Consider the following 23661-nt stretch of genomic DNA (forward strand, 5'->3'; position numbering starts at 1 on the left):
GTCGCTGCATCTCAGCCTGTTGATTCATGGCAGCCTGTGAGTCCGCGGTACGCCCATTTTCTCGTTAGCTGTGGCTGTCAGAAACTCGTACCCTGAACGTTGATCATTATGTCACAGCGAAGGATCAGAAGGTCAAGAAATCAGCAGCACTCCGTGTACCTAATACGTATTAGACAATAGACTCTCGCTGACACTGGTGCTGGCACTACTACATTCTTCTACCCTTATATCTTCGATTCGCGAGCCGGCTCTAGTTTGTACTTTTATCGATGTATGAACAATGTCAGCCCCTAATGTACACCCATTTTACTCCTCACTCCATGTTCGTTGGTCGTCTCTACCAGCCAATTGAGCCGCCATCAATTTGGTCATATTTATCAATGGCCCCTCACGCTCGTCCTTTTCCTTTCCTGCCACCGCGTGCTCCACCAGTTCCTCGCTTCTTCTTCGGTTCCTCGTCGCTTCCAGGTTCGACGACTCCGTCCTCATCCTCGTCCGCCTTCTTCCTCTTGCCTTTGCCCTTTGCACCCGCAGTAGATGCACTGGCAGCCTTCTTCTTTGGTGCCTTGATGTATTTGTCCTTCTTCAGATCCTCGTCATCATCCTCTTCGTCGCCGGCCTCAGCTTCCGCTAGGAGTTCTTCTGCCTCGGAGTCCTCTACTGCTTCTTCCAAGTCTGGTTTTTCTTTCTTCGCTCGTCCCTTGGCGGTACCCAGGATGTGGCTTGCTTTGACGAATGGCATAGGGTGGCTCTGAACGTTGTACAATCTAGTGAATGCTGCCTTGGTAGCGGCGTCGATCTTGATCCCGTCCATGTCGTACTCTCCAACACCCAGTTCCAGCACGGCATCGAAGTCTTCTTTGGTCAAGTAGTAAGAGTCCATGAAGTCGATGACATCTTGCACGGCGTCCTTGCCCTGATTCTTGAGCGTGCCGACTGTCTTGCTCCATAGGGCCGGGAGATACTGCTGGCGAATTTCATGACGATCGGCAGAGGTACGAAGCCGCATATGTCCCTGAATCTCCTTGACAAAGCGAGAGAGTTTCGCTACAGCATATTAGTACACAAAGCCACACGAGACTGAAATTCCAACTTACTCTGCTTGCTGTTTTGCCCAAACCAAGTGGGGAATGCAGCCTGTCCCCCAAGCATTCCGTACACATAGCTAGCAGGTCGAACAAAGCTGAAGATAGCGTGGAGCGGCATCAAACTCCATTGCTGCTGGGAACCGTGAATCATCCGATCAACTAGATCGCCGTCAGAAATGCTGGCAGCGGCATTGTCTGCAAGCTCCAATAGCTTCATCTCTCGCTCTTTACCGCTATAAGAGCTCGCAAGGGCAGGATTGGTCTTAAGATAGTTCTCCTGGAGCATAAGATAGCTCATCTCATGGTCATTGAAGTATAACTCTGTCTTGTCGTTTAAGGTCGCAGATGAACTGGCAGCAAACATTTGTGGTCGAAGGATCTTGTTCACAATGTCCCAAGGCTTCAGAATCACATGTTTCTCCCATGCCTTCGACATTGCCTTGGTGTCGCTGAAATCGAGATCCTTATTGTCGAGTTTGACAGTTGAAATCATGTTGATGATCTGGCGAATGTCGCCATTGCATCCCTCGATTAAGGCATTGATGATGGGTGCGGGTAATCTCATGCCTTCGCGGAACAGAATCGTAGCGATCCGGCCTCGAATCATATCCGTGGTCGGCCTTCGGAACTGAAACTCTGCTGTCACATTGTTGAGTGGCCTCATCTTTGGCTGGTTCCGCTCGTTGCAGATCAAGATCATCGGGACACTGGTCTTCTTGACGATAGCAGCCAAAGCGCCCACGCCACCACGATCTCCTGCTGACATGCCATCCACTTCGTCCATGATCAGCAGGAGCTTTCGTTTCGACTGTTCGACTTTCTTGCCTTCGCCGGCAAAATACCCGAGGAGAGACGTAGTATCCAGAACACCAGTCAACCCAGTTTCAAGAAGCTTCTTGTTCCGAGTCTCGCTGGCATTGCTCTCGACGACATCATAGCCCTCAAGTTTGGCAATAAGATGGGCAGCGGTGGTCTTGCCAACGCCTGGGGGACCATGGAGCAAAGCTGCGCGAAAGGTGCCTTTCCCATCAGCACCCGCCTTCTTGAAGTCTGATTTGGCCGCTTTCGGCCAATTTCGAAGCCATCTCTGTAAGCCTTCAACCTGGGCCTTGTTTCCACAGACGGCACTCGTTGAATCTGGGGCGTATTTGTCAACCCAGAGTCTGTCTTCCACTCTGGGACCTTTTGGTTTGGCTGGAGGTACAGGGGCACCACTTCGAGCTGCGGCAGCTTTTGCAACTTTCGCAGCCTCTTTCTGTCTCTCACGTTCGCGTTGTTCCTCGTCTTCTGCCTGCTTGCGGATTTTCTCTTCCTCTTTGGCTTGTTTCTCGGCATAGGCTTCGGCTGCTTTTCCATCACCACCATTTGCTGGAAGCTGTCGAATGAGTGCGAAGAGACCCTCCTCATTGATTGTTTTGATTCCCAGCTGGCGGATCGTTTCAAGTTTTTTGGGTCCTGCATCGGCACCAAGGACGACGTAGCTGGTCCGCTTGGATGGCGCGCCTGTCACCTTGCCGCCATACTGTTTTACGAGGTTTTGTCCCTCTTCGCGGCCAAGCGAGTTGAGAACCCCCGTGAAGACAAAAGTTAGTCCAGCAAGACAGTTTTCTGCACCCACTGGAATATCAGCAGAGCCAGCTGCGGGTGGAGCCACATTGGCGTTACCGCCACCAAATGTGAACTTTTTCTTGTCATCTCTTGGTGGTGGAGTCGGAGCTCTCACAGTAGGGATATTGTCAAAGATATTTTGTATCTCCTTGCTTTCCTCCTTTTCCTCCTTTTTGGGGGTCGCGCGCGGCTTCCTGCTAGTTGTCGATGTCGTAGTCCTCGGTTTCTTTTTGGGAGTGTCGTCGGCATCGTCCAAGTCGTCCTGATCTTCATCCTCAAGATCTTTGGACTTTCTCTTACGACTGGAAGTGGTTCTGCTGGACGTTTTCTTACTTCTCGCATCACCAGGTCCGTCATATCCGGGGATCTGTGCCATCTCGATATCGTCGTCTTCATCATCATTTTTTGCTTGGGGCTTTTTAGAGTGCCCATTGACAGTCTTGCCCGTTCGTTTTTGTGGCTTTATATCTTCCTCGTCTGTTCCTTCCTCGTAATCGTCGTCCACTTTCCTGCTCTTCAAGTCACTGAAAATGTCATCATTGCCTTCGCGGTCATCCTCCAAGACTTTATTGGGATTGTCATCTTCATCCTGTTCAGCATAGTTCTTTTTGCCAGTCTTTCTGGAGGATCTTCTGCCAGTAGATGGTGTGTCGCCGTTCACTTCTTTGCTGGGTGTTTTTGCGGCACCATTCGTAGCGGCTGCCTTTGTTCGCAATGGGGTAGACTTCGCAGACTTTGTTTTTGAGGCCGCAAAGTAGGCTGAGCTGGTAGTCTCTTCTTCCACTGGTTCTTTGGCCGATTTCTCGGGCTTTGGAGTGGTAGGCTTCTTAGAGGCGGGTTTGACTACTTCTTCAATATCATCGTCATCGTCATCGGAGACGACTTTGCGAGAGCCGCGCTGTTTCGTAGTCGCTTTGGAGGTGTCCTGCCTCATGATCAGTCACCTATGCTGTATGCTCGGCTGAGCGATACAGAGCGAACGACGCCCCGGCTAACCTTTGAAGTGGCAGTCTTCACCGAAGGCTTTGCCCCTCCATTTCCGAAGAAACTTCTGATATCTGAGGGCATGTTGTCTTCAATTCAAGAGGAGGTAGGATTGGTAGGAAACTAGGTTGACATGACAGCCATGAATGAGAGAGAAAATGCAAAAAAAAAGTGAACCAGTGATGTCTGGCTACAGCTCGGGAAGGAGCGACTGAAATGTCGTAAAGATCCCGCTTCCCAATTCGAGATGGACGCGACGCGTAAAACCACTGTACGCGCTACGGCGGAGCAATTGGACAGCTTGCCCACAGTGCTTGGCATATTTGTGGAGAAACACGAGGGAACATGAGAATCAAGACTGACAAATCTATAAGAAATACAATTGATGTCTAGCCAAGCATACAGCATACATAGTCCGCTTCTCTAATCATGCAGAAATCATCATTAATCGTTACAATGTGCGCAACAATTTCCCTTTTCAGTCCTTCTCGTTTTCTTGTGGCGAAGCGTACCATGAAGCATGTTCCGTCTTCTGTTCACCTTCTTCCAAAATTCGACTGTAATCTCCAGGCTTTGTCGACCCATTTGGAATGAAGAATCGCTTGTCAATTCGACTGAATGTCAATATAAAAAGTATGATGATCTCGAGCACGAAGTTGAAGACATAGAAGCAGGCTTTGGAGTCGTACCAAGGTGGATTGGTAGCTGGTTGCGGGGACTCCCAGGTGATACCAGTTTTGAAGCCTGCTATCAACATACATAAACAGGCCGAAGAGGTAACAATGATCAACTTGCTCCTCATGCTGCCGTGGCCGAAATTCTCCGCATCTCTCGACGACGGCAAAAGGACCGCTAATGCAGTATGGATGACAGGGAGGCAGGTGAAAAAGAATAGGTAGGTGATCGCCGCGAGCTGGATATCTCGACAAACAGATTTGGTGTGCGGATTGAGCGTGTACATTGAGAGGACAACGGATGTGATGACCATGACGAGTGCTGCCCCAATGCCGATGTACAACAACTTGTATGCGGCTCGCAGGACTGGATTCCATCCAATTTGTGGCTGTGATGCTCGCAGTATGCGTTGTGCGAGGATCAGGTTGATGATATAGATGATCAATATGCCTGCGTTTACAAAGATTTGTGCCGCAATCGCCAGTTGAATATCATGCGGCGTTGTCGCCCACCCAATCCGCAGACACAGAGTGGCTGTCCTGGCCATACAAAAGCCGAACAGGAGCGCCGATGGAATGAACTTGTGATTCCTCCGCCGATTGAGCTGAAAGATGGTCATGTTCGTGGCTGCAAAGCAGACATAGAAAAGGAGGAGGACAGCGTCTGCTGGGATGTCGGTGCCAACCGTCGGTACGCCACCTATGGCGGCCGTTGTCGGGGGATATGGTCCTCCCATTGCGTTGGTGAATTGCGACAGTAGCGATTGGGTATCGTAGGGTCTGTGATATTCTTGACAGGCAAATATCGATAGACTGTTGACGTTGAATATTGACCATAGCCATCTCTTTCTACTGGGAAGTCCATTGTTATATACATGGGCCCCTCCACTTGTGACGCAGGCGGATCTTCACGATACGAGATCGAACAACAGTATGGAGGGGCATCGGTTCGCACTAGGGATCCAATTGTCCCATCGGCCGGTGCACGAACAATGATTGATATCAAAGCAGCCACCGAAGACCAATAGAAGTTGGTAGTCACTTGAGGTGACGGCGGAATCTCGCAACAAAAACGGAGCCGCGGACAAGAACCGCAGCCGTGAACGCGTGACTTTTCCTAAAGCGGCAACTTTGCCTTGCGTCAAAGCGCTGCTCCAAGTTTCGATTCGGCTTCGTTTCCCGCCGAAATCCGAGCTGCGAACATCCAACACTACAACTTCGTCGAGCCCAGCCACGATCTACGCTGCAAGCCGAGCATTATTCCCTTCTCAGATACAGCGAGCTCTTGTGTCCGAGCCGAATATCTCCTTGCTCCGGGACTTTCGAGCAACCGTTCAACCCTCTGACATGTCCCAACCTGAGATACCTAGTCAATCACGGAAGGGGACAAAGAGCTGTAGCGAGTGTCTGTGTTCGTTGCGGTGCGTCAAGAGTGCTGTTCTGATAATGTGCAGGTAGACGTCGCAAAATTCGCTGTATTCGAAGATCTGACGATGCAGAATCATGTCGAAGCTGCGAAGACCGAGGCGTGAAATGTGTTGCCCAAGTCTACACTTCTCGGCCGGTCCACGAGCAGAGATTGCCGTCGCGTCATCGAATTGCTCTCCTAGAGGTCGAGGTCGCCAATCTGCGCAAGACAGTGCGTGAAATTCAGTCGAAGCTTGGGTACCAAATAACAGACGTCGCAAGACCAGCTTCTGTTCAGGCTCCCAGCAGTCAAGGGGACGATGACTCGGACAATGAATCCAACGTTTCAGATGTCCTTGCGACCGAGCAACCAACACACCTCCGTTCGCTTTTCCAGAATGATTGGTTGAGTGGGGATTTCGGTCAACTAGACCAGCAACTACAGGACCGCAAAGCTAAGGCATCCGCCCACCTTCTGGATCTGGCTCGGCAGACACTACAGCAGCTAATTCCTCAAAGAGAGGACGCCCGGGATATGGCCAAGACAGCGTCCAAATGGATTGATCTCGTTCATGCCCTGCTTCCACAACCATTTGCGGTGAAATCTCACACCGAACTGCTGGACAGCTATGAGAGCATGTGCGCGCCAGATGCTGATGCCATATCCTTGGCATCATGGCTTCTTGACCTTGCTGTCACGGGGCTGCAAGAACCACAAGATCACGGCAGCCCAGAAACGTCGCTCAAAAGATTTCGCAGAATCCACGACTTTGCTCGGGCAGTATCTGACGCGGTAGAGAGCACGTTAATATCGCACGACCGACTGATGGGAACAATTGAGGGATTGGGGATGGCGATGCACGTGAGTTGGCCTCACCTTATAATGGCATTGTTGTCCTGTGCTCCTTCATGCCATCCAAGCCGTCCTTGCCAACGTATGCTGACAAGAACTACCAGTTTTTGAGGCTGTAAGATGTTCCAGTGGACATGTCAATGGTCGAAACGAGCTGACAAGCGCGATAGCCAAATAAGCCAAGGGAATTTCCAGAAAGCATGGATCCGCATGCGACACTTTGTGGCCATGGCTGAGCTTCTCGGACTGCCGAAAGCGTCTCAAAGCCTCCCGCCCGGCAATGGTACACCAGACCAATCACTGCTCCCGAGGATTCAGCTTTGGGAGTTCATGTGCTCAGCGGAGAGACTGCTCTGCATGATAGTCAACCGCCCCCCTGCCACACGGCGCTCAGATTACACTAATTTGAAGCCTATAATAATCAACGGCACCGTTCAGGTCCCCATTTATCTGAACAAGTTAACGGATATAACAGCCAAGTTTTCTACCCTGGACGATCTCGGTGCCAACCATGCATCTGGTGCACAGGCATATGCGTACGCGCTGGAGCTCGACCGAGAGCTGCGAGTTCTTGCTGCTCAGACTCCGAAGTCCTGGTGGGACCAGGATTTTGTGCATTTCAAACCTGAGAGTCTCTGCCAACTATTGCATTATTACTTTTTGATGAGGGTGCATTTGCCTTTTACCATGCGCCAGGACCCGGCGGAGGGAAATATGTACAGCCGTTTGACATGCATGGAAGCCTGCGAAGCGGTCGCGCAACGCTATCAAGCTCTGCGTCGTATGCTGCCCTCTGGTATTTTTCTGTCTCCGATCTTGGATCTACAAGCATTCACCGCAACCACGGTTCTCCTCCTCACATCCCACACGGGCCCCTCCAGCAACCATCTCGACCCGGAAGTGAACAAGGCGAGAATACAGGGCATTGCCGCGCAAGTGCTCAAGGTTATGGACGAGAAATCTCGTGACACGACCAATGCCAGCTTTGCACGACTCGGCGCAATGACGATTCGTTCTCTCAATGCTTTGCTTCAGCAAAATGGCGACGCGGTCAACTCTCGTCAATTGAACCTGAAGGTCCCATTGCTCGGGAACGTGAATGTACGCCGCAACATTGACCCTTCGCAGGCGCCGAGCACCGACCAGCAGCCTTTTCAGGTCCAGCCAGATACCGGCTTGTGGAGATCCCAGCAACACATCCTCCCGCAGCCTGGCACCATGCCCACGAATAATGGCGGTCAGTTCGCTTTGGCGCAGACCTCGGCAGAATGGGACTTGAATCCTCTGTCGTGGTCTTTTGATACCCATGACAATTTCTTCCAGGACGCCTTCATGGCGGACTCATTTGAGCCGATGGGGATGTGGCAGACAGACTACGATGGCTTGCAGTAGTTGGTTAGGGGGGATTATCATGTTGAAGGATGATGTGACATGCGCATCACATTGTCATATATACCACCCAGATTCAGATTCTGGGAAATGTCTTGTCTATCGCTCTATTGTATAGTATGTTTACATATACGCCATGAATAACAGTAACAAGACTCTTTCGTGCTTTGCCCTTGTTTCCTCTCTCGTCTTTTCTCTTCTCTTCTCTCCAGAGTCCTGACCTTGACCCAGACATTGATACCAGTGTACTCAGGCACAACTAAATGCGCCCCCGACGGTGCCGTCGCGGTACGCGTCCACGATGCTCTTGATGGTCGTGTACGTACCCGCGACGGTAATGAAGGAGCCCAGCGCGATCACGGCGAGGTGCAGGCCGCAGATGGTGCGGCGGCGCCAGTTCGTGTTGTACGTGCCCCGGTCCATGTAGAGGCCCATGAAGGCGGGGATTATCAACTAGGACGGATCACAAGGCTTAGTTTAGCAGGCTCTCTAGTATTTGGTAATCCAGAAGAGGAGGGATGGAGGGAGGAGGGGAAGAACAAAACATACACATGTCGGAGCACAGCACAGCGAGCCGATCAGTCCGAGCAGAAACCCGAAAAAGGGGATCGCTTCGGCCACGATGAATGACAATAGCGTGATTCCTATGGTCGAGCCTCTAAATTAACAGGATCTGGTTAGTTCATATCTTCAAATGTAGGTAGTGTCTCCAGCCAGCCAGCAGGTGGAATAAGGAGGCAAAGAAGGGGAGGGCGGACACGTACAGCCAGGTACTCCAGTGCACGATGCTGTTGCTCTGTAGGTGAGGAGAGTTGCGCAGGATCTTGACAAAGAGCTACTCAGGGAGAGTTGTTAGCATTATCTTCTGGCTCTAGCCGGGAGGAGGAGGACACTGACAAATTTGGCAGCCATGTGAATCCACAGCGTCGAGGTCATGATGAAGCCCGGAATCGATATCCCAAATGCAATCTTCTCAATCGTCCCGCCGGCACTGGCGAGCGACGGGCTGGCCACGTATTGACCGCAGTAGCTGGACCAGATTATCAGCTCTGTCAGAAATAGACTTTGGAGAGACAAACTCACACGTATACCACGGTGCCAAAGGTGATATAGCAGACGGACAGGATCGCTTGCGAGGTGAAGAGAGCCTTGGGGAAGGATTTGGGCCGCCTCATCTCGGCGATGACGGGCATGAAGGTCGGTGTGGCTCCGTAGCCGGCTATATGTACATACCTCGTTTAGTATCCTTTTTCTCTGGCTAGAAGGGCTTGGGGAGTCTTGTTGGTGGTGGTTGTTCTTACAAAAAAGATTCAGTGTCGCGGTAAGTCCTGCCACGAATCCGGGTGACCCTACGGCGATGACACCAAGATCAAAGGGACCAGTGGCCGGGGCGGCGGCGGGTCTGTCGACTTGAGTGACGCCGACGCTATGTAAGAAATCGTCAATATCATATCAACTTGTCTGAATTCTTGTCGACCCGACATGGGACAAACTTACACCACGATGAAGACGGCCGTGAAGATGGAAGCAAACCCGATCCAGGTCAAGACGGCCATCTTGCCCAATGTGCGGATACTCGAGACGATGCCTGTCGAGACGGCCGCAACCATGGTCCAGACGACCGTGCAGGCTTTGCCGTTGGCGAGAATCTTCAGCCCTTGAGCTAACCCAATGAACCCGGAGCCAGCGGCTAAGCTGTGTGCATAACCCGTCAGCGAAGATGTTTCACTCTCAGGAAGCGCTTGAGAAACTCACATCCACGTCAAGAGGAACAAGCCCCCGGCGACCTCGCGAGCAATGGGCCCTCCCATGACGGCGGCGCCATCGGCGATGTTGTGCACGCCACGGTATCTCATGCGGAACAGGTACATGATATAGGCGTAATCTTGAACCAAGCCGTGTTCGTGAGCAAGGGTACACAACACAAGCTATGTCACGGTGTTGGTGTTTGCGACTTACAGGTTGTCATGGTTCCCCAGCCGAAGAGGATGCAGATGCCCGGTCCATAGCCCGTCACATTCATGGCGTAGGGAATTCCCAATACACCCGTGGCGAAACACAGCTTCAAGAGGATAATACATGCTCGGATCCTGCGTTGTTGTACATAAGCGAGTGTTCCCCTTGTAGTAAAGAGCAGAGAAGAGTGACCACATACCATCCCAAGGCTCGAAACTCGGCCACGCCAGTGTGACTCTTGAAGACCTCACCGTCATCTTCGCTCAGATCGGCCTTCAAAATGCTGCTGTCTTGCACGGCTTCTTGGGAGATGTCCGTCTCGATCTTCTCTCCCACCTCTTGCGTCGTCTCTCCCTTGGAGTCTTGCATGGTGGAATGTGCGTTGGCTGAAATCCGTTCGTTTCTGGGGTCAATGCAGGATCAGGGGAAACGAAACAGCAAAGTGTGTTAAAGAAGTCCGGTTTGGCGGTTACAGGGATCTTTATCTCTCTTTCGTCCCCCCCTGCGCTCAAATCCCGTACACGAGATATATGGGAAACTTCGACATTGCCGGCCGGCACTCCCTGGTGTTTGGTATCTGGCGGATTCTATCATGAGACGGGGGCCCAGGGGCCTCTTGGCTCTGACATGACTCCAGATCCATAGGAAAAGAGATAGATACGAGGTATCCGGTGGAGATTGAAATATTAGGACTGGCTGGGAAACGATCCAGCTCTTTCCTCCAACCGAAAACAATCAATTATCCGAATCAGGTATTCAGTCCTCGTTGTTGATTGGCGGCTTGACCTGATCAACGGGATACCCCCAAAAGACTATTCCTTATCATTGAGCCGAGAACGCAGAGCTCCGCCGCCGTTGATTTCCGAGCCTTTTTCTCGGCGGTGGAGTCGGTGACTCGCCAGGCTAACCAGGGCCGCTCACTTTCCGGGGAAACGATGGGGAGAATACTTCTGTCATACACTATGGGTCAAGATCAGTTGTAGACACAAGTAGTATTTGGGGCAACAAGGGGTGGTGGATAATAGAGCATCGACCAGCTTCTGGGACATTGCGCCTTGACGAACCAAAACTATGCTTCGCTTTCGCATGTGGGAGTGAGTGGAAGAGTCGAAGATGGTGATCAAATCGACACCCCAGATCCTCAAGCGAGTCAGCATTCGCTGGCTCCCAGACGATGCCTTTGAAGACACCGACACTATCGCCCTCAACGTGGATGGATACTATATGGACCTTCGTGTGACACTAACCGACAAGACGCTGCAGTGGAGTCGAGCAGGTGAGCGCAAGACGCTCGCACGCGATGGACGTAGGTACCTTCTAACATAATACATATGAATGAAGTCTTGAGATTGGTTGAAAGAACTGACCGACTGAAACCTCCTCCCAGTGACGTTTCGGTGGACTCGCATCATCGATTCCAAGGGGAGTCGGCAATCCGACGAAGCGTCGTTTGTCGACTTGAGCAACGGCGACAGCCTAGAGACGGGCAAGTTCGACAAGGAAGGCAATGGGACTCTGACAGACTACGAAGAGGTGTGGCGGGATGTTACAAAGGACACAGAATCTGACGAAGAGGGAAGCGCATGGATATTGCAAAGCACCGACGAATCCATGTTCCTGGGGAGAATCGGCCATATGTTCTTGGGGATGCAGGAATCAGCGCAGGGGTGTTTTGCGGTCAGGAAAGAGGTTTGGTCCTCAAAGTCGGGCACGGGCAGTTGGCACACTGTCTTCGAGGCGGGTCCTGTACAGTCCATTCCGAGAGCTGGGGATGTACAACGCGATCTTGAGATTGGAGGAAGAGGAGGGATGGCAGAGAAAAAGGGACAGACGGTTGTTATTTGTGATTGTGAATGTATTGTTCGAGGCACCAGTTGATTTTGATATCGAGGCAATGATCACTCAGAGAAGTTCTGGCAGGCATAAAGACTTGAAGCTGTATCGACAACCTCGCAGTTATTGCGCAGGCGAAGCGGCATGATCTGTCCAGATTGTATTTCAACAACAATATCCCAACACAAATCCGCACAAGGCTGCTGTGCCCTGTGTATCTCTCCCTGTGACCATCATCTATCCATGTGGTGGTTGTTCTTGCGAATGTGGCGTTGTGGGCCCTTTCCAAGCCTCGAGCGGGCATTTTCCTGTTTACAAGTAGATCTTGTTAGTAACTTGTATCTCGGTTCGCGAGCAAAAGGTTTGATAACCTCGTGGCTTGTGGCATGTTGGTGGGTATCGGATATCGAACCGACTGAGCCTTGAGCCGTGGTTTTCCGAACCGAGATTGAACAAACTTTCACTTACTGTTGGTATATGCCGAGCCGGTCCAATGATACAGACCAAAGCGTGAGTGGGAGGCCGGGCGGGTTTCAAGATTGAAACGACAAAGTGGTGGTGGTGGTGTTGTCGTTATCCTGCCTGGGCTGCCGTAGTACCTAATGCAACGACTATACTAACCACCGGGAAAGTATTTGTTGTTGAAAGCATCAACCACCTTTCGCGTCTCCTCGACGATCTCGATGCACCCTGGACTGTCAGAATGACAACAGATCGACGTGCTGTAGTCGTTGATTCGCAGGTCACAGCTCGAGCCGTCAACAGCACCCACGCTCCTCGTTTCCAGCTGCTGCGAAACTCGGCGGCTGATTTCTTCGCGGTCCCATGCCCTATCTCAAAATCAGATGAAGAGAAGGGGTTTGATGAAAAGAGATATTAAATGTAAATGTGGTCAGGAGCGGGTCATAACAACATACCCTTTCTTCCGATCGATGATCAAAGTGCCATCCGCATTGTATTTGACATCGGCATAGAACTCGGCGATGAAGTCGATGCCCATGTCCCGCGCCGCCTGCTCCATACACGTCCCCGCGAGACCAAAGACAGGCACCCCCTCGGGAATGCCCCGAAACACCGCCTTTGCCACGTCGTAGTCGCGACAGCAGACCCCGTAGAGCATCCCGTGCGGCTTTACGTGGTGGAGCGGCACGCCTGCCCGGTCGAGAAACCCCTTGAGCGCGCCGACCTGGTAGATGGTCATGGCCGTGAGTTCTTCGTGGGACAGTTTCATCTCCCTCCGCCCAAAGCCCTGCAGGTCTGGGAATCCCGGGTGTGCGCCGACTCTGACGCCGTGGGCTTTGCATTGCTCGACCGTGTCCATCATGATGAGGGGATCTCTGTTACCCCAAATGTCAATCAGTGACAATTCTCTCAAGAATACAAGATGCACTCACGACGCGTGAAAGCCACAGGCTATATTGGCATGGTCGATCAGGGGGAGTAGTCTCTGGGGATCCGGTCCACACGACCAGTTGCCATATCCCTCTCCCAGGTCGACGTTGATCATGGCCTTGTGCTTGACGCGAGACATGTTGTCACCCACGAGGCTGGAGTATGGTCTGGTCAAAGGCGGCGGCAGCCTCGTGAAAAGCCTGCGTGTGCAGGTAGAAAGGGCGTGCATTTAGTCGTCAAGTCCAGCCAGTATGGTTTGATCCACGGCGAAAGTAAATTTTCTTTTGCATCTGCATGAAACCAGGCCATGGGGAATTTGTCAGGTCTTCTGCACCGAACGGTAACGAGAGAGGGAGCCACTAAGAGATAAAAATATCCTTCGGCAAGTCGCGGACCGGAGAGGGAGGCATACGGAGCGAAACAAGGTGGTCCATGTACCCAGTCATGTAAATTGCAACAAGATCGCGGTCCTGGTGGATCTCTATATCCCTCCAACCGGAGATTTGCCACATTTATGTCTTGGGAATACTCGTACAGAGATATATATGGTCTAGAACAAGTTCGTCGGAAAGTTAAACGAGCTATCGTGTCCGTTTCCCAAAGACACATCTGGTAGAGACATGTCCGTTTCCACCGAAGTGATGGGAACATACCGCATACTCTGCTCAGCCGTCATGGCATCCACCGGCCGCGTGATATCCCACCACATGGAATAGACGTCAAAGTTGGGTGCTTGTAATGTGGTTCCTATGCCCTCCGCGCTGGGACGAAGCCCGGGCGCGATATCGGGGTGACTTTGATGCTGTGTGCGGCCGTTCATGTTCGATGCCCGACTCAACATTTCAGAAGCTTCGGGCATCTCAGAGGTTCCCGTCCGGTTTGGATTGGGTTCGTCTCTCCGGGAATCGGAAAGGATGATTTGTTGTTGAGAAAGCCGCGACTGGAAACTGTCTGTTAGCCCAGCCAAAAGGACACCCCATCGAGCGCTGAGGTGTGTATCGTCAACCACGCAGGTCTCGAGAGCAGTCCCAAGCTCTTTGATCTGGCTAAAAGTCGCAGAGACGTCGAGAACATGCTTCATTTCTGACGCGCAGATCTAGTCCACTGTCAGCCTCCAGAACATCCAAGTCAGTCAACGTGGAACAACTGTGCCCATACCTGTAGAAGAACCAGAGCTGCTCCCAAGATCCGAGAGTATGAGCGAACAGGAATATGCTTGACGTCGCCGTCAGGGAGAAGGTCGTCAACCACAACCGAGACGATACTTCGGGCTGCTCTGGCGGTTCTGCGCAGGTGCTCTTCGTCTGTGGTAGAAGGAGTATGGAGAGAATCGTAATCGACTCGGGATTCATTGGCTCCAGTTCGGCATTTTATCAGCATCATTGCCTGCAGGCTGAGACTGAAGATGCACAATTGAATGTAGTTGAATTCAATCGACAAGATGAGTCGCATTTGTCGAGACACTGGTGTTCGTTAGCCCGGGAGCCCGAGTATAGGGTGCGACCAAGTTACATTTTGCGTGATTGAACTTGATGATGAACTCTTGCAGCAGCGGCTGGAACGACTGCATGATTGAGAGATACTGTCCGTTTCGGATAATCTTCTGGGTATACCGCTGAGACTTGAAGAGTGCTTCATCGGCTTTTTTCACCAATGTCGCCACTCGAACCCAGCATTCGGTCGTATTGTCCAAGTGCGTTTCGATTTGGAGTGCAGATGGTGTGGGTGTGCTGATTCTCCAGCCTGAGTTTCTACATCAGTATACCCACACGTACTAGAAGGGGTCAAATGGGGGAATGATCAATCAACATACTCGGTGGTCCCGTCTGCTGCTGCGTAGCATATATCCAAATCAAATACTGCAACGACTGCGCCCGCTGACGAGTCGATGGAGCCCGGTACAAGTAGTCACGGTACTCAGAGTAGTATGTCGAAGGCCCTTCTTTCCCGTCGAAGAATCCAAGTTCAGTGGCGAGCATAGAGACAGTAGAGAGCATCGAACGACACAAGTGCCCGGAGCGAGCCAGCCAGAGGTGACCTGCTCCTGTCTCGTACTCCCCACCCGATGTGCCAGTATTCCGCGACCTTGGTTGTTCGGCAATCACAATCGAAGTGGTATCGTCATCAATCGGAGGGAAATGGAGGGCCCTTGGATGCCAGTCCAGAACCAGTAACAGAGCTTCGCAAGTGCCCAGCGTGCGAAACCGGATGGATCGCACAGAGTCTTGTCCCCTTTTCTGCATGCTACTTGACGGATCTCTCAGTGAGGTGAACTCCCCGACAAAATTGTCCTCGAACCAGAAGAGACGCGAGATCATCCCCTGAAGATACCTCCACAGTCGGTCGTGAATGACGCGGGACCTCGATATCGACGCTGGCCCAGTCCATGTTCGGTATCGGGAACCAATCATCAACATTGTTATGGTCAGGATCGGCTCTTCCTCGATGAGGAGATGATGTTTGCTGTGATGCGCATAATACTCTGGGGCAGCTGGAGAAAAGGGTGCCTGGTAAGTGTAGAAATGGTCTACCATATCCATGGCTTCTTCAGCCGTGAACAGTCCGCCACGCACAAATCGCAGCGTCGACCAGGCCCGCAAAGCAGCTTGGGTATCTTGAGAGACGGTGCTACCAATGAAGGGGAAAGCAGCAGGTCCAGCCTGTCTCATATGTGCTTGTTCTTCTGGAGACAGTGACTGCACCTCGACGGCACTTTTTTGCGTCCCATCTTCGTCGCAGACTCTCGCCAGTAATGTGAGAGCGTCATGCCAGGTTCGGGAATGTCCATTCAGAAGCGCTGCTTCAGCACGCCTGCCCTGGGTTTCTTCCCCTGTTGAACCCTCTAACGGAGCAATGAAAGCGGGAGGAGATCCCTCTTCGGATAGTGACGATGTCAGCTCATGTTCTCCGTGATATGCAGTCCGCTGTCGCTTTGCACCAGGAGGATGACGAGGCTCATGATCCTGACCCGAGATTGAGCTGGATGTAAGCTTCCTGGTCCGCGTGGCAGCAAAGAAACAATCTCTATTCTCTCTGCGACAACGCGCGCAAGGCCCTCTCTTGGGTTGGTCGACAGATCCCAGTTCACAGCGAACCTTCTTGAGCCGACACGGCTCGCATGCCTGAGGAACATTGATCAGCATATGTTGACCACGCGTACAACAGTCTTAGCGAGGGACACAAACCTGATAGACGCGCCTATGCTCTCGGAGAGCTGGAGTGCTCAACACCATCGAACCGAACGTATCGAATGTCTGCTGTATGCCGGAAAGAGAAGCATTGCACGGTACCTGCAGCCTGGGCAATTTTGAACCGATGCCATGCCTTGGTCAAGCGGTGATATCCGATTCAAGTGGCCGAGAAAGTTTTCCTTCAGCCGGCACGGGTGGGTAGCGCCCACAGTTCTAGGCTCTCTACCTAAGAGGCGCCCAGAGATAAGGGCCTCGCTGGGCTCGATGGTTAAATAACCCTCTGTCACTATCCTAGATAGGACAACCCTGAGTATCCAGCCTTGTCCGATCCTTTCCACGATAAGGACCGGGATTTCAGCGGAGACAGAATACCTCGTACCTGGGTAGGAATTCCGTCAGATCCCCGCAGCGACTCAAGTCATGAACTACTGATTGTTGACACTGTCAGTTGGTGTACGTTACAGGAGTTTTGCAAGTTCCCTGTCTGTAAGATCAACGGCCGTTGGTTCGACAACTGATACACCATGGACACGTCGTTGAAGGAGCTGACTATCGCCCGAGCACAAAAGGGCTACCGTGATGGCACATTCACAGCCCGGCAAGTTGTCGAATACTATCTCCATCGCATCAAGACAATCGACCAAGCCGACGATGGCCCCAAGTTGAACAGTACATTGGCGGTTTCGTCACCAGCTCTCGCAGAGGCCGATGCTTTAGATGCGCATCTTAAATCCACGTCGGAATTGAAAGGGCCACTCCATGGTATTCCCGTAGTTGTCAAAGACCAGGCCAGTACCAAAGGCCTCACGACGACGTACGGATCGATCGTTGCCAAAGATTATATCCCAGAGCAAGACGCCACGCTAGTCGCAAAGTTGAAGGCTGCGGGGGCCATCATTTTGGCGAAGACCACGATGCCAGGTAAGGCCACCAATTGAGAATCAAAATCCGTGCAACTGACAGAATGGTCGAAGACTTCGCTACGTCTTGGCACTCGACGTCGTCTCTGTCCGGGACAACGAAGAATCCGTATGATACGAAACGAGATCCTGGAGGCTCTAGCTCAGGCACAGGTTCCGCGGTAGCGGCTGATCTTGGTCTGCTGGGCGTGGGCGAGGATACTGGTGGCTCTATTCGAGTGCCGTCGTCCTTCTGCGGACTCGTGGGTATTCGATGTACCCCTGGTATAATCAGCCGGACTGGTCTGTCGCCCCTACTGGTTCCCCAAGATACACCAGGTCCAATGTGCCGGACCGTCACAGACGTTGCCTTGATGCTCGATGTCCTGGCCGGCTTCGACGAACAGGATCCCTATACGGCAACTGCAGTGATCGCCGGTCCGCCTGTTGGAGGAAGCTACGGTGCGAATCTATCTGTGGACAAGATCAAGTCGGCGCGTATCGGTGTGCTCCGGGGCGTATTTGGGCCAGAGTCGAGCCCAGAGAGCCAATCCGTGAACAAGACCATCAACGCGGCACTGCAGACGCTCCAAGACAACGGCACGGTCCTCGTTGACGTCGAGATACCCAACCTGACGAAACTCCTCGAGATAACGTTTACGTATCACGAACGCTCTCGTTCCGATCTTGACCAGTTCTTCGGTCGACACCCATTCCTCAAGACCAACACCAAAGAGATTTACGAGTCGAAGAAATATCACCCAGCTCTCGACTTGTTCGAGGGTATTGCCACCGGTATCGGGACGCCCCAGAATGATCCTGAGTTCACCACTCGCCTGCTTGCCCGAGAGGAGCTCCAGCGCACCATCACGGTCGCCCTAGCCAGGGACAATCTCGATGCACTGGCTTTCCCGGACGTCCAGGTCCCGGCTCCGCTGCTTGAAGACGTGCTTTCTCAACGATGGCCTGCGGCGGCTTTCCCTACCAACACGCTGGTCTCGTCACAGTCGCTTTTCCCCTCCATCACTGTCCCTGCGGGCTTGACCGAGGGTGACAGTGGTTTACCCGTGGGCCTGGAATTGGTCGGTCTACCGTATCGCGAGCAGAAACTGCTGGAACTGGCATACGGAGTGGAACAACTCGTCCAGGGTCGGAAACCTCCAGTTCTGTAAGCGCTTGCTTCGATGGTAAGAATGTGGTATCAAAATATAAGTTGACCAACGAATGCACTCCTTTAACCATGACTACAATGGTCAATCCCTTCCGCCAATACCATGCAGTATACGTATGTTCATGATTTCTCGAGGCTGGGACAGACAGCTCAAAATCCGCTGAAGTCGTCTACTTGTGCTTGAAGATTTTTGACGACCACCAAAGGCCAGACGTAGCGACATATTATTGTATACCTAGGTAGCAGTCAAAATATAGGGCGGCATGTTTGTTCATAACGGCTAAAGTACTGCTGGCGCTAACTCAACTCGGTATTAAAACTGACTTTGTCCTTTCATTGGCTTAAAGCGGCTAGATCTTGGCAGACAAGCCAATTGCACCCTAGAGCTTTTTCGTTCTCAATGCGTGCTACCTCTGGGACACGATGCTCTGTGATTTGTGAACAAGCATAGACCACTGATCTTGTCATCGTATTCAATAGCATCTTGCTCCAAGATACGCTACTTCTGCGACCCGCCCAGCACTATACAAAGCATACTTTGAATTCACGACCACACAAACACCGGAAACATGGCTGCGCAGCCCGCTGGCCCGTCTTGTACGAGAGCTCCCATCCGCATGGTTTGAGGATTGCTCGAACTGACTGACGGCTTTCTAGTTGCTTGTTTGCGCTATCTACGGATCAAAACAATGTTCTCAAACCATCCCAGAACGTCTTCGACCAGATTGAATCGGATACACTCCTCTCTCCCTGCCCAACGCGCGATACAAGCTCCCTCGATATGCACTCGCTCATTCTCTACCACGACAGCCCGTCAAGATTGGCTGACGCCCAAGAGACCGGAAGTGAGAAAATCTCACGTGGGACGACCGCGAATGCCGACCGGCGGTTCAATGCGTGGCACCACCGTTGTTTGGGGCGACTATGGCTTGCGCATGAAAGATCACGACCGCCGAGTCTCGGCGAAACAACTCAAGAACGCTGAAGATACTATCAACAGACGGCTGCGGGGGGAGCGTTTCAGACTATACAAGCGAGTAAGCGCAAATATCGGTGTGTACACGAAAGGCAGCGACGTGCGCATGGGCAAAGGAAAAGGCAAATTCGACTACTGGGCTGCGCGTATCCCGGTCAGCAGGGTGGTGTTCGAGATCAAGAGCAATCTCCACGAGCAGGTGGTAAGAGATGCTTTCAGGCTGGCGGGAAACAAGCTACCTGGACTGTGGGAGTTCGTTAAGAAGGGGGATCCTCCGATGGTTGGCATCACGAAACTGGGCAACGGAGTGACATTGGAAAAGCTCAAGGAAGCCCGGAGAGAAATGGAACCCAAGGACAAGGAGAGCCCAAAACCCATTGTATCAGGGATGAAAGTGCCGCCTCAGACGATCGCGACTCAGCTAGATCCGCCGCCGACGACAGCCCCCATTTCCCCGTGAGGCTTCTGACCACAACCGCATGTCCCCGATTGTACTCGACGACCTTCCAACTCTATGCGCCGACCCCGCTTCCTGCTCCGTAACCCTGCTGCGGTCTGGTATCCTTCTGTCCTTCGGCCTGGTCTGGTGTTCCTCCATATCCACCTTGTTGACCGGCCTGGCCATCCTGCGCCACTGTCTTACCACCCATGCCGGACTCGGAGATATTCTGGCCATATCTTATATTTTCTGTTGTCTGCTTTCCCCGCTCCTCAGACGTGGAGGGAGTCTCCGTTGTATTGGAGCCACCTGGAAAAATGTCAGAAAAAAAGAGGGCAAGGTGAGAAGGGTTCAGTGGCCTACTGCCCAATTGGCCTCTTTGTTTTGAGGTGGGCACGGTCGCAGTCTTTATGGACTCGTATCTACACAGGTCTATCAGTGGACTGGCAAGACAAAGGACACCAATCAAGCACATACTGAGGGGTTTCGCCTCCAGGAACTGTATCCATAGTTTTATCTTGGGCCTTGTTGCCTTCCATTTTGAATGACCTGAACGTGTCGTACCAGTCGCAAGTCAAGACTTGATCAATGGTTTGAGTGACGGTGTGAAATAAGTCCATTTAAACATGAGGCAGGAATAGCGGGCCACATGTCAGGAGTCCGTCCATTTGCATGTGAGTGAAAAGGGTTGTTGAGCTGCATCTCGCAACCTTTGGCACTTGACTCCATTCTTGTTGAGCAGGAATGGGCAACTTTTGACGTCACGGCGATGCAATCTGGGAGCCGATCGAGGAACTGGGTGTGGATAGTGACGATAGTGACGCTCACCCAACGCTGGAGTTAAAGTGGCTTATGTCACAGACTACACGTGACCTGATTCATGATATCGACTGTTATATTGAGGCTTTCTTACTTGGAGATAATATTTGGATGCTGCAATAACCATCACAGTGAGACGTCTCCTGAACCTCCGCGGGTGGTCTCTGAGGTCTCGAGCGGTATGAATCACCCCATATGGTTGGCTTCGATTAGTACAATGTTCACTTAAAGCTCTCTATTCGGTGGCGGGCTCCTAGATCCGGTGATCACCTGAAACGAGCTGAATTCAGTAGCACACGTTTTATATGATAAATGTAGCCAGTACCCTGTTGAAGGTATATCTGAGTCCTTGTTACCGGCAAAAGGTCTGGCCGGACGCCTGATGCATCTATACTCCACCATAGATACACACTAGTACACACATGGCTAGATTCCCGATGTATATGACGTGACGGGTACGAGATTTGAACGTCCCTGTCCAGTAATTTGATTCATGCTCTGCTTTGCTGTCCATCCTGCCATCTTAGATCCATGCGTAGGTATCTACCCAAGTACTACCTCTTATATCGCGACTAGGGGTTCTATATTTTCAACGGCCATGCATGATCAACATGCCACCCGCGGACAGCTGTTCTCTATTCCCAACCTGTGGATTGGCAACCAAGCGTAGATCCCAGTTCAGCTGTGTCCCATGGCTCGGTCCACGATTAACCCCCGACAGCTACCTCTCCGGGTACGCAACAGATCATGCCCACTTGCTAGCTTCTACTGGCCTGGACGAATCGCCTTACCCTTCATGTTCACCTTCAGAAGTACAAGCAGTGGGGCGACTTCTGGCTTGAAGCTAGGTCACCACCCTCTGTCTCTTTAAGAAGGAGGATACTCGACTACAAGGCGTCCTTCCTGTGCTCTCCATCTTCCCATGCTAGGAACCGACAACCTGTGGGAAATTCACCTCGTTTGAATTCAAAGGACAACAGTCACGATCGACATGCCTGGTATCAGGGGCAAGGGCTGTCGAACATGTAAGCAGCGACGCATCAAAGTATGCCACCTTGAACATCATATCTCTTGCTTTGATGTCTTCCCGCAATACGAGTCCCCCTCTCTATCGCAAAACTAACCGAGACTCAACTAGTGTGATGAGCGCACGCCGGTATGCTCCCAGTGTCAGAAAAGCAAACGTCATTGCACAGGCCCAGATTCCCCGTTTCGATACCAGTACGGCTCGGCAGAACAGCGCGTGCAGCTTCTTCAGGCATTGGATACCATTTCCATGGACGGGAATGATGGCAGCGTTGTATCCCACGGCCCGAGCCGGAATCTGGTTGCCCAGCCTCTGGAAATAACGCATCTTCTGGCCACAGTCGTCCCACTCAATCAGTCGGAGCGCTTGGGCGCAAGTCTAATCTCCGCACTCGAGACACCCTCTGGATTCGGTGCAAGCCTGCAGCAGATGGGATTCTATTTCGGGAAGCTTCCCCCTCGACTGGGTCGAAGCCGGGCACTTGACGCTGCAGTCAGTTGTTTCTTGTACTCATTTACTGCTGTCTCTGCTGGTCAGCCTCGAAACCAAGCCCTCGAGCTAGCCCGCTATACCACTGCCATCTCCGTGCTTCGACAGGAGCTCACCCAGTACGACGACAACCGCCTCCTCTCCACGCCGTCTGAAACACTGTGCGCGTCGCTCCTCCTGGCTCAGTATGAGATTCTGAAGCCGGGCCCCGCCTATTCTTTCGTCACTCTTTCAGGCGGTGTCTCTGCAATCCTGCGAGGTTGTGGTCCCGGCCGCGCGCAGGCGTCCGAGTTTGAAGCCGCGATCTTCATGACCCAGTATCCGAGCATTATCACGCAGTGCATGTTGCGCGGCGAGGACTGCTTCCTCAGTGGGCCAGAATGGGTCAACGCAATGCGTAGGACCGGTGGCACAGACTCTACTAGCCCTCTCATTGCCGAGCTCTGGACGGTCCTGGCAAGCCTGCCTGGGCTCTTGGTTCGTGCCAGAGAAATTGACCCCGCGTCTTCGCCCTCGACCTCATCACCAATCTATGCGGAACTGCTCTCTCAGATATACGGCATCCGCGCCGCCATCGTCATCCACTCCGAGACCGTTGCCCGCACCCTCTCGACACCGGGCGTCCACGCCACCTGCCCACGCGCCTACCGCGGTCCAGTCCCCGCGGCGGTCTTCCGCCCCGAGAACACTGCTGAATCAGTACAGCCCGCGCGGTCCATCAAACAAGCGACCTTCTACCACGGCTGTGTCATCCTGATCAACACGGTGCTGCAGAACTTCCTCGCCCCGCGGCCCAACCCGGCCCTGTCCCTCCAGACCGCCCAGTCGGCGACCTTTGTTCTAGAGACACTCGACTTCGCCGCCACCACCAAGCCCTTTGGCTGCTTCTACATGACCTTTGCGGGCCCGCTGTGCTACGGCGTGCTCGCCGACCCGGTCCAGCAAAGCACACTGCTCGCCGGGATGAAGTGTATTTTTGACGGGCTTGGTATCTTCTGGACCCACGAATCGATGCGAGAGGTCTTTTATGCGCTGACCAGGGGTGGTTGGCGGAATCGAGTCACCTTGACGGCGACGAGGACGCGGTGAAGCATGAAGGACATGGAGTGAAGCCCTTTAGGTGTAGATATGTATCTATGTAGATACCTAATATCTCCGAACTATACATGTGCTGAGCGGAATGCTCAAAGTGTCTGGGACCGCGAATCACGGATACCTAGGTGTATCTGTATATAATGTAGGGTAACGTATCTTATCAAGCCCTCGCTTTGGTTTTGGTAGAGAAGGTCCCACATGTCCGAAGTCGTATCGATGGATGGATGTGATGACATCCCTGCGTAGAGGAAATTCAGCTGGTGCTGGCGCCGAGCACCGATTTAGACTCGACTCGACCGGCTGCTCCTCATTACTAAGTACCTAGGTATTCAACACTACCTTCTCAGTAGTCTCGTATCCCACATATCAAA

General features: G+C 52.4%; 11 protein-coding genes across 11 annotated transcripts; 5 read left to right on the forward strand and 6 right to left on the reverse strand.

Annotated features, from left to right (window-relative positions):
• Positions 1 to 388: 388 nt before the first annotated feature.
• Z517_12404 (uncharacterized protein) lies at positions 389 to 3630 on the reverse strand (the record flags this gene model as incomplete). The annotated part of the gene is made up of 2 exons (XM_013422818.1): positions 389 to 1047; positions 1098 to 3630. 2 exons carry the CDS (start codon positions 3628 to 3630, stop codon positions 389 to 391), a joined length of 3192 nt encoding a protein of 1063 aa, XP_013278272.1.
• Positions 3631 to 4158: 528 nt separating this feature from the next.
• On the reverse strand, positions 4159 to 5091 carry Z517_12405 (uncharacterized protein; the record flags this gene model as incomplete). Its single annotated transcript, XM_013422819.1, has 1 exon — positions 4159 to 5091. One exon carries the CDS (start codon positions 5089 to 5091, stop codon positions 4159 to 4161), a length of 933 nt encoding a protein of 310 aa, XP_013278273.1.
• Positions 5092 to 5701: 610 nt separating this feature from the next.
• Positions 5702 to 8006, forward strand: Z517_12406 (uncharacterized protein; the record flags this gene model as incomplete). The annotated part of the gene is made up of 4 exons (XM_013422820.1): positions 5702 to 5759; positions 5809 to 6623; positions 6719 to 6729; positions 6785 to 8006. The coding sequence occupies 4 exons, from the start codon at positions 5702 to 5704 to the stop codon at positions 8004 to 8006; spliced, it is 2106 nt and encodes a 701-aa protein (XP_013278274.1).
• Positions 8007 to 8252: 246 nt separating this feature from the next.
• Positions 8253 to 10328, reverse strand: Z517_12407 (uncharacterized protein; the record flags this gene model as incomplete). Its single annotated transcript, XM_013422821.1, has 10 exons — positions 8253 to 8456; positions 8553 to 8661; positions 8768 to 8838; positions 8901 to 9033; positions 9087 to 9222; positions 9305 to 9429; positions 9501 to 9698; positions 9759 to 9888; positions 9963 to 10093; positions 10159 to 10328. The coding sequence occupies 10 exons, from the start codon at positions 10326 to 10328 to the stop codon at positions 8253 to 8255; spliced, it is 1407 nt and encodes a 468-aa protein (XP_013278275.1).
• A 744-nt stretch (positions 10329 to 11072) lies between these two features.
• Positions 11073 to 11837, forward strand: Z517_12408 (uncharacterized protein; the record flags this gene model as incomplete). The annotated part of the gene is made up of 2 exons (XM_013422822.1): positions 11073 to 11265; positions 11347 to 11837. The coding sequence occupies 2 exons, from the start codon at positions 11073 to 11075 to the stop codon at positions 11835 to 11837; spliced, it is 684 nt and encodes a 227-aa protein (XP_013278276.1).
• Positions 11838 to 12408: 571 nt separating this feature from the next.
• Positions 12409 to 13323, reverse strand: Z517_12409 (uncharacterized protein; the record flags this gene model as incomplete). Its single annotated transcript, XM_013422823.1, has 3 exons — positions 12409 to 12622; positions 12710 to 13129; positions 13187 to 13323. The coding sequence occupies 3 exons, from the start codon at positions 13321 to 13323 to the stop codon at positions 12409 to 12411; spliced, it is 771 nt and encodes a 256-aa protein (XP_013278277.1).
• A 411-nt stretch (positions 13324 to 13734) lies between these two features.
• Positions 13735 to 16417, reverse strand: Z517_12410 (uncharacterized protein; the record flags this gene model as incomplete). The annotated part of the gene is made up of 5 exons (XM_013422824.1): positions 13735 to 14280; positions 14343 to 14647; positions 14697 to 14927; positions 14998 to 16306; positions 16370 to 16417. 5 exons carry the CDS (start codon positions 16415 to 16417, stop codon positions 13735 to 13737), a joined length of 2439 nt encoding a protein of 812 aa, XP_013278278.1.
• A 482-nt stretch (positions 16418 to 16899) lies between these two features.
• On the forward strand, positions 16900 to 18446 carry Z517_12411 (uncharacterized protein; the record flags this gene model as incomplete). Its single annotated transcript, XM_013422825.1, has 2 exons — positions 16900 to 17296; positions 17350 to 18446. The coding sequence occupies 2 exons, from the start codon at positions 16900 to 16902 to the stop codon at positions 18444 to 18446; spliced, it is 1494 nt and encodes a 497-aa protein (XP_013278279.1).
• Positions 18447 to 19014: 568 nt separating this feature from the next.
• Positions 19015 to 19881, forward strand: Z517_12412 (ribosomal protein L16; the record flags this gene model as incomplete). The annotated part of the gene is made up of 2 exons (XM_013422826.1): positions 19015 to 19042; positions 19103 to 19881. 2 exons carry the CDS (start codon positions 19015 to 19017, stop codon positions 19879 to 19881), a joined length of 807 nt encoding a protein of 268 aa, XP_013278280.1.
• Positions 19882 to 19933: 52 nt separating this feature from the next.
• Positions 19934 to 20480, reverse strand: Z517_12413 (uncharacterized protein; the record flags this gene model as incomplete). The annotated part of the gene is made up of 3 exons (XM_013422827.1): positions 19934 to 20169; positions 20224 to 20282; positions 20338 to 20480. The coding sequence occupies 3 exons, from the start codon at positions 20478 to 20480 to the stop codon at positions 19934 to 19936; spliced, it is 438 nt and encodes a 145-aa protein (XP_013278281.1).
• Positions 20481 to 21670: 1190 nt separating this feature from the next.
• Z517_12414 (uncharacterized protein) lies at positions 21671 to 23284 on the forward strand (the record flags this gene model as incomplete). Its single annotated transcript, XM_013422828.1, has 2 exons — positions 21671 to 21724; positions 21818 to 23284. The coding sequence occupies 2 exons, from the start codon at positions 21671 to 21673 to the stop codon at positions 23282 to 23284; spliced, it is 1521 nt and encodes a 506-aa protein (XP_013278282.1).
• Between the last annotated feature and the right edge of the window lie 377 nt (positions 23285 to 23661).

The sequence above is a fragment of the Fonsecaea pedrosoi genome (assembly GCF_000835455.1).
Source record: "Fonsecaea pedrosoi CBS 271.37 unplaced genomic scaffold supercont1.9, whole genome shotgun sequence".
Lineage (NCBI taxonomy): Eukaryota > Fungi > Ascomycota > Eurotiomycetes > Chaetothyriales > Herpotrichiellaceae > Fonsecaea > Fonsecaea pedrosoi.